The sequence below is a fragment of the Leiobunum rupestre genome, chromosome 7 (assembly GCF_980474605.1).
Source record: "Leiobunum rupestre chromosome 7, qqLeiRupe1.1.hap1, whole genome shotgun sequence".
NCBI classification, from domain to species: domain Eukaryota; kingdom Metazoa; phylum Arthropoda; class Arachnida; order Opiliones; family Sclerosomatidae; genus Leiobunum; species Leiobunum rupestre.
Genome location: NC_143390.1, coordinates 8,410,332 through 8,419,277, shown reverse-complemented (window position 1 = coordinate 8,419,277; position 8,946 = coordinate 8,410,332). Strand labels below are relative to the sequence as shown.

Genomic DNA, 8,946 nt, shown 5'->3' with positions numbered 1-8,946 from the left:
GTTGATTTCCCAGTTGTTTATCTCAGGTCTCAGGCGCCAAAAAGATCTTTATTCAGCGACTATAATTATCCTGCAGTCAGTGGATGCTGTGTCATTAGGAATAAGGCGGAATTGAATATAACAACAAATAATTATAATTATGGTTGTAACTAGAAAGAGAGCAATTGCAAGTAGAAACGATAGTTTGAATGGATCAAGCGTGATAACAAAGAATTATGTAGAGAGTGAGTGTGAAGTTGAAGAAGAGAAAAGTAGTATTACATCTAAGAAACCCCAACGCCCTAGAAGAAGTGGAAATGAATTGAAGACGGATACTTCTAAAAGCAAATCTAATGCCAAAAAGCTTAAAACAGATAGAGAAAGAACCAAAACAGTTTGTAATGTAAAGGATAAAAAACTTCAAAGTAGTAAACAACAAAGTGTAAGTGAATCTGATTGTTTAAATACAAAATCTAAAAGAAACATAAAAAAATTGGAGCCAGAAAATAAAGCTTGCATTGCTTCATCATCCACAGCGGGAACTAGTGCAAATGATGATACAACCCCCTGGCCATCAAATAAACTGGTTACGAATAATGGTTCAAGTGAAAGTAGAAATGGTAGTTTGAATGGATCAATTGTTAAAACGAAGAATTATGTAGAGAGTGAGTGTGAGGTTGAAGAAGATAAAAGTAATATTACAGCTAAGAAACCCCAACGCCCCAGAAGAAGTAGAAATGAATCGAAGACCGATACTTCTATAGGCAAATCTATTGCCAAAAAACTTAAAACAGATAGTGAGAGAACCATAACAGTTTCTAATGTAAAGGATAAAAAACTTCAAAGTGTAAGTGAATCTGCTTGTTTAAATACTAAATCTAAAAGAAGCATAAAAAAATTGAAGCCAGCAAATAAAGCTTGCATTGTTCCATCATCAACAGCGGGAACTAGCACAAATGATGATGCAACTACTTGGCCATCAAATAAACTGGTTATGAATAATGATTCTAGTGAAAGTGATATGGACTGGGAAGAGGTGCCAGATGCCACAAACGAACAAATGCTTGAGGATTACAATCCTGTCATACCAAAGGAAGGAGTTGAAATTACTGTCGCATCAGATGTGGTTAAAAAGAAAAGAAAGTGTAAAGGATTTGATTTTGCCCTTTATGCAAAAAGGCGGTTGAACAGATTTAGAAAAGAAATTCAAATTTCCATGCACAAAGTACATTTATTATGCTGGATAGCTCATGGTATTCGTATAAATAAACTCTTAAATTGTGATAACTTCCGAAGCTTGGCTTTTTCCCTTTCAAACGAAGATTTTTTTGTCAAGCAAACTAAACAAACTAGTTCTTTTCTTCTAAAATTTTCAGAATACTTCAGAAATACCATAAGTTTTGATAAAGATACTACTGAGAAAGAAGTGGATTTTGAAAGTTCTCTAACCATGTGCTTTGAAACTAAGAGAACTAATTCAAAAAAAGTTTATAGTTTTATGTTTATTTTACTGGCCCGATCATTAAATTTGGATGTTCGTTTATGCTTTGCGGCATATCCAGTTTCTTTTAAAGATCCAAATTTAATTAAACCAAAAGTTAAGAAATCGACTTCAGAGAATGGCACAATAGAAGATGAAGAGAAAGTTGCAACCAAGAACACTAAGCAAAAAAAATCTAAACCAAAAGCCAAAAGAAATACGCCTAAGGGTGTCTCAAAAATTAATCGGGTAGAACCAAACAGTGAAAATTCGTTGGACTCTGATATATCTAACCATGAACAAGCCAAAGGCAACTTTCAGGAGAGTAGACGAAGGCGTACAGTACATTCAATTAATTATAAAGAGAAGGGTGATCATTCGAGTAGTGACGAATCTAGTAAAATTTCCACAAATATTAAGTCTAAAACATCAAAAAGCAAAAAGAAACGTGACTTAAAGAATAATTATGAGCCTAGTGAAGACTCAGACTCAGACTTAGACTCAGATTCTGATTTTGAAATAAGTGTTTCAATCAATAAGTCAAACCGATCTGATAGTAAGCCGCACAGAGCTACAGCATTTAGAAAATCTAAGGTTCAAAAACTGGAGATTAAATCATCTAAGGTTAAAAACCGAGAACTTAATGATACAGGAAAGACATCCATTAAGATTCTTTCGTCAGATTCTGAAAACAATGATTGTACCCCAAATGATGAACTATATTATTGGGCAGAAATTTACCTTCCCACAGAAAAAAAGTGGATTTGCATAGATATTTTAAGAAACAAGATTGATAAACCGAGTGATATAGAGAATAATTTACCAAGTACCTCGTCGTATATGATTGCCATTGATAATAAATTCTATATAAAAGATATAACCCCAAAATACGCGTCTAATTGGATGACCACGGGTCAAAAGCAAAGGGTTGACCAAGAGTGGTGGAATGAAACCCTAGAATACTATAGCCCACCGCCAAGTGATAAAAAGTACTTGGAAGAAGAAAAACATATACGCTCTATTCTGTTGGACAAACCATTGCCTAAAACAGTTGGAGAGTAAGTAAAACTACCTTTAAAGTGTGAAGGGTTGGACATTAGTCAAAAGCGTGTACAGTTTACAACAAAAAATGATTTTTAAATCTAGAAATCATTTTAAAAAATGTATTTATCTGCTTGCCGGCACCCTCCTACACCTGGCCACCTGATTAAAAGTCGCTAGATGACTTGGGCCTAAGGTGGTGCCTTGGGTATTAGCCTATCTGATTATTATTATTATTCAATATGAGATTGCACGGTTAGAAACAGTTTGGGAAATTAATGGCTTTGACATCATCATTCGTGAAAACAGACCTGGTGTCACCATTTTGTAAGCCACCATTTTTCCGCTGACTTAATTATTTCTGTAAATGACTCTTGAGTCTCATGCCAGGGAATAAATAGTAATTTTTAAAAACCATAACTAAAAAATACGTTTTGCAAAGCAAAATTATAGTTGTGGTGAAATTTTGTATTTTACCTGACGTAAATTTCAATTTAGTGGCTATTTGCAGTAGCATAGCCAGGATTTTTGTTCAGGGGGCACACACTTGATGCCCCCTTAGCTGCACCTCTGGCTGGATTATGGGGAAACTATGTAAAATTTAGAAAAATGTCAGTTAATTTATCGAAAGTGTTATTTTCAGGTTTAAAAATCATCCTCTGTATGTACTGAAAAGGCATTTGCTCAAATTTGAAGGAATTTATCCTGAAGATGCTCCTACTCTCGGATTTATTCGAGGTGAACCAATTTACGCTCGTGAGTGTGTCAACACTCTGCATTCTAGGGAAACTTGGATGAAACAAGCCAAAGTTGTTAAGAAAGGTGAAACTCCATACAAGATTGTAAAAGCAAGACCAAAGTGGGATAAGGTATATAATTGTTTTCAGTAGTACAAAAGATATTGAACATTTTGATATTTATAATATCCATGTTTATGATGGATCAAAGAATTTTACATTTTCTGCCTTTAGGTTTAATGTAAGCTAGGGATGATTGGTGCTAGTTACATTAAAAATAAGTTGTAGTGCGTGTTAGCAGACTATTTTGTTATTTACTTCATACTCCCTTTAAATTTTTAAAACATAAATGTTGAACATTACAATGGCTGAAATATCTGTTAAGATGAAACACTAGCGAATGAAAATGAATGATTTTGTTGTTTAAATTTTTTTAAAGAACCTTTTAGATTTGGGATTGGCAAGGTATGCACTTCTGGGATCAAAGGGTAGAAGTCCACAAGAAACCTGTTTTTTTTTAAACTTAAAACACTGGGCATATAATATTTTCTTGTAAATTTTTATCTAAAGTGGGATAGTTTTTCAAAAAATTAAAATAATTTGATTCAAATGAAAACTAGTTTTTGACCTTTATTATTGCGATCTTTTTTCAGATGTCTGGGGAATTCAAAACCGATCTTCCATTGGAAATCTTTGGTCCTTGGCAAACTGAGGACTATATTCCACCACCAGCTAAAGATGGCAAGGTGCCACGAAATGAATATGGAAATATTGAGCTTTTTCTGCCATCAATGCTGCCGGCAGGCACTGTTCATTTAAAACGTATGTCGAAAAGACAGTTTTTTTTATACTATGGTAATCTGTCCTGTTAAAAACCAAGCATTGATTTTTTTGGTAATGTTAAAGCTATGGCACTTGCTTTGATAAAAGTAATTTGTTTGTTAGATGGAGTGTAGATCTACTAGTTGTTAGGTCCCCAACCAGTTATACTTTTTTGGCCATGAATAGATATTTCTATAAAATAAAATGAACAAAAACCAAAAAATAAAACATGTTGCTTTGACGTCACAAATCACAGCTTTATTAGTGACTCCACTACGAGCTTATATCCTTGTAAAAGTAGGAGACAGTGACGTAAAAGAAACATCTAAAAAAGAAGGCCAAGTTAATTTATGGAAGGTACTATTTGTATTTGGTAAACAGTTTTGTTCGTTAGTCTTAAGTCATTCATTTGCTCTTTAAAAAACTAAGTAGTGGACAGAAACTAAAATTATTATTATTGAAATATTTTTGGATAATGAAGAAAAATATAGGATAAATTCCTTTAAAATGACCGTTTTCTAAAAACTTATGTAGTGAAAATCCATGGATTTAAAGGGAAGTTGGTTTTATAATTGGCTGGAGTAAGCGAAAATTTCTAATATGGTGGAAAACGCCATAGCTGCTTTCTAGCTAGATTTTGACTGCCATATAACAAAAGACATACTTGCCTTGGGTAAAACCCAAAAAATTCCACAAATATAGGAAGACATTGAAAATATAGAAAATGTGGTCACCCAGCTGCTAATGAATAACACAAACAACACTATAGGTTTTAACCTTTGTCTTTTACAGTTCCTGGTTTAAATCGTATTTCAAGAAAACTTGGTTTGGACTGTGCCCCTGCTTTAGTGGGGTTTGATGGTCATGGTGGAAATGTTCATCCAGTGTAAGTTTGTTTCAACAGAATTTAAAAGAGTAATGCCCGACATATTTCAAAGCTGAGGGCAGCAAAGTATAGTTACATTTACACAGGCAGCGCAGCTTGCGTAGTAGAAATGTATCTTTGTGAATTGGCTGCTCCCAAATTATTTATTTGAAATGGTCCTATGTAACCTTGTCTAATTTTCATATTGCAGCTTTGAAGGATTTGTGGTTTGTTCCGAATTTAAAGAAGTCCTGATAGCTGCGTGGGATGAAGAACAGGAAAATATAATGAAACGTGAACAAGAAGTAAGCAATATAAATTGATCTGATCTTTCCTTAAATTATCAATGGTAAAATGTATTGTTCATTCACACACATGATTAACTCTTATTTCTAATTTGCTATCTATTCATCCGTAATGACAACTCTACTCAAGATCTTATACACGTTCCTAAAAGTGACAAAATTATAAAATTGAGTGTCAGTTCCTACAACTTTCCAATGTCAGTCAGAATAGGTTTTATGTTAGTGTATATCACTGGAAGCTTTCACACTAACGAGTGGTGTACCCGAGGTGTAAATCACCGATTTTGATGAAACTCAGGGGGTATGTAGACCTTGTGGCAACATGAATTTTCACCAAGGGAAAAGTTACGCTGGGCTTCCGTTTTGCTATGGCAACTGAAAATGTTTTTGACAACTTAAAATGAAAAAATCTACATTTAAAAAATAATGGAATTTTCTCTGTGAAAATTTTTGAACTAAAAAAAAAACTAAATTTTAACAATTTTGGGTGAAATTCATCAAGTTTGGGTAAACTTAAACCAAATGTGGGTAAAATTGAGAAAAGTTCATTGAATTTGATAAATAAAGGAATATTTGCAAATTTTACCTAAATAGGGTATTGCCAATAATTTTTTTTTAATCGACAAAAAATGGCCAAATTGACCAAAATTGGGTAAAATGACCTAAAATGTTTAAAATTGGATAAAATTGGGTTTAACCAACTAATATTGTCTAAAATGGGGTCAATTTAGCCAATTTTTGTCGATTCCCAAAAAAATATTTGACAATACCCTATTTAGGTAAAATTTGCAAATATTCAAATTCAATCAAATTTTCTCAATTTGACCCAAATTTGGTTTAAGTTTACCCAAACTTGATGAATTTCACCCAAAATTGTTCAAATTTAGCATTTTAGTTGAAATTTAAATTTTTAATTTTTTTTTAGTTTTCAAAAATTTTCACATGGTACCCCTGTGAAACCGAGAAAATCCCATGCTTTTTTAAATGTAGAGTTTTTCATTTTAAGTTGTCAAAAACAATTCAAGTTACCCTAAGGTCTACATACCCCCAGAGTTTCATCAAAATCAGTGATTTACACCTCTGGTACACTCCTCGTAAGTGCGCTTGTAAGAAATACATGGTTGACAAAAGTCAAAAATTGTAAAAACAATTATAGGGCAACAAAAGAGCACATAGAAGTCTATACTGGGATGAACTATGCTTTCACACTGGTCTATTATTGACTCTTTTCTAAAACATTTTTTACAAAAGTAGTGGTATAGGTTTACCGTTAAGTCGCTAAAAATCAATAAAAACTTAGCCTTCTTTAGTTTTTGGTAATTTATCTTGCTTTTTAAATTGACTTCCTAATGTAGGCGTTCTCTTCTAACTTCACATTGCTTCATAGAACTCTGCCTATGTTAGTTAAAATGTTTTCCATAAATGTCAAAGAATAAAACATTTAAGAATGATAGTACTCCATTACAGACCTGTGATGTTTGAGTTTTTAGACTAGCAAAATTTTAAACTATAGTACACTTTCTCAAATAACTATTTTGTTCATTCTACAGAAAAGAGAAAAGAAAGTTTATGATAACTGGAAAAAGTTAATACGAGGACTTCTCATACGAGAGAAAATTAAACTTAAGTATGGTACCTCAACTTCCAAAGAATAATTGTTGATATAAAACGTTATTGTTACTTAATGTCAAATGATGTATAGATTTATAATAAAATGTGTTTAACTTTTGTCTTTATTGCTTCATAAACCCAAATTTAACTTTACAATGACAATCTTTGATACCAAGCCAAAAATATTTTTTTCCTATAAGCTTTGTCACAAACCATTCCATAAAACGGCCTTCCTTGTAATTTCTATGAACAATGTTGGTTAAACATAAATGGAACCGCAACTCTGATGGAAGAGGTAAAGATGTGCACAAGACTTAAACTATTGTTTGGTAACTTAATAAAACTACCCTAAAACCCTTTTTCTGATAGTATCACAATTTCAATAAGTTTGTAAAATAATTTTTAATCCATGTACTGGTAAGTTAATGAGGTTTTATTAAATATTGTTCTCTAAACCCATTAGATCATAATTGCAGTTCCTTTTAAAGTTTTAATTTAGCAATTAATTTGTTGTAATTAGGCTGCTACATATTTATGCACCAGATTTTTTTATACACAAAGTCCACAAAGGTTTGATATATGTACACTACAATAGCATACAAAACTACTTTCATGGGGTTGACAATACATTTTAATGGTCATAGCAGTTACTAATATTCTCACAACATTCTTGACAACACTGATTTTTATTTCTCTACTCATTTGTCAATAGTAAATATATATGGGACTTATTGTATTATAGGACAATTTGGTTCTGTCATTGGACAAATATTTTTCTGCTTATCTATATACAGAGAAACTCATTCTACAAAATTAAATTGCAGAAAACAGACAATTCAGCTTGAGCCTTGACTATGTAAGAACCGCTCAATCGCAGTTAATATTATAGCAGTAGAAACGCCCACAATGAAAATTAAAAAAATCACAAAAGAAATTACCATTTGGAAATTTTTATACTGACCTTAGTACCGGTAACAATTTCAAAGTATGAAAACCATATTTATTTTATGAAATATTTAATAATGCACCCGGTACTATTAGAAAAAAAATCGTCCATTTTTATACAAACCATGTACATAACCAAACCTAAATTCTAGAACTGTACAAAAATTAAGTTTTTGAAAATTAAATACAAACTATAACCAGCAAACCTGTTTTCGTACCTGATTTTATTAAAAGTGACAAATAATAAAAGCTATAGCTTTGAATATTACTTTCCACTTTTTTCAGATTGATTTATTATAAAACTACAAAGCTGCCAATGAAGTGATTTAAAGTACAAATTACAAGGCAGAGAACAATACTTCAACTAATTATACTGATGTTTAAAAATTAATCATGCGCAAATGAATCCTATACTATTTTCTGATACAAAGGTAAACTGAAAACTAATCTACCATTAATAGGCAAAGTAACTAAAAGGCTATTAAAATTAAGGAAATAACAACCTCTGTCCAAAAAGGTAAGCATTGAAGTTGAATTGCATTATAGTACAAAAATTTAGAAATAAAACAATTTTATGAATCTGTACAAGTTTATTTCAAAATGAGTACTGCAATGCATATGGAAGCTCTGAATAGTAGCAATACATTTTTATATATATATTTATAATCTCTGTGATTATCTATTAATTTTTTCAATATTTGAAAAAGATCTTGCAATAACTTTAAAACATTTTGAGTATCAAACTCATGTTGAGGATTTGTTTTTCTAAATAAATTAGTACCATACTGAGAAATATAATGGTTTAAAATCAAAAAAGCATAGCTTAAATTGAGCTATTTGCACTACAACAATGAAAACATCTGAATCCAGGAATAAAAAAGGTTAATTTAAGTATCGTGGATTTCTTCGAATCAAACGGAATATACTGGTAAGTTTTAAAAGAAGCAGTGTCATTTATATAAATTTTCATTAGAAAACCATACTAATTCTCTAAAAGTTAATTAATAAATGTAAAATCGTCAGTGAAATGTTTGGGAGAGGAGGTAGGGTTTTAAATCAGAACAGAAACTGGTGGGGCATGTCAATTCCTCACAGTTAAAGGATTACATGTTTATTCAATGCCAGTGGCTTTGGAGCACTTTCTCCAAAACAAACACATGA

General features: G+C 31.8%; 1 protein-coding gene across 1 annotated transcript; it reads left to right on the top strand.

The window, feature by feature from the left end:
• Xpc (DNA repair protein complementing XP-C cells homolog) lies at window positions 1–6,964 on the top strand. The gene is made up of 6 exons (XM_090154537.1): window positions 1–2,517; window positions 3,144–3,369; window positions 3,891–4,059; window positions 4,852–4,945; window positions 5,136–5,229; window positions 6,780–6,964. The coding sequence occupies exons 1-6, from the start codon at window positions 140–142 to the stop codon at window positions 6,882–6,884; spliced, it is 3,066 nt and encodes a 1,021-aa protein (XP_090010663.1). The 5' UTR covers window positions 1–139; the 3' UTR covers window positions 6,885–6,964.
• The last annotated feature ends 1,982 nt before the right edge of the window (window positions 6,965–8,946 follow it).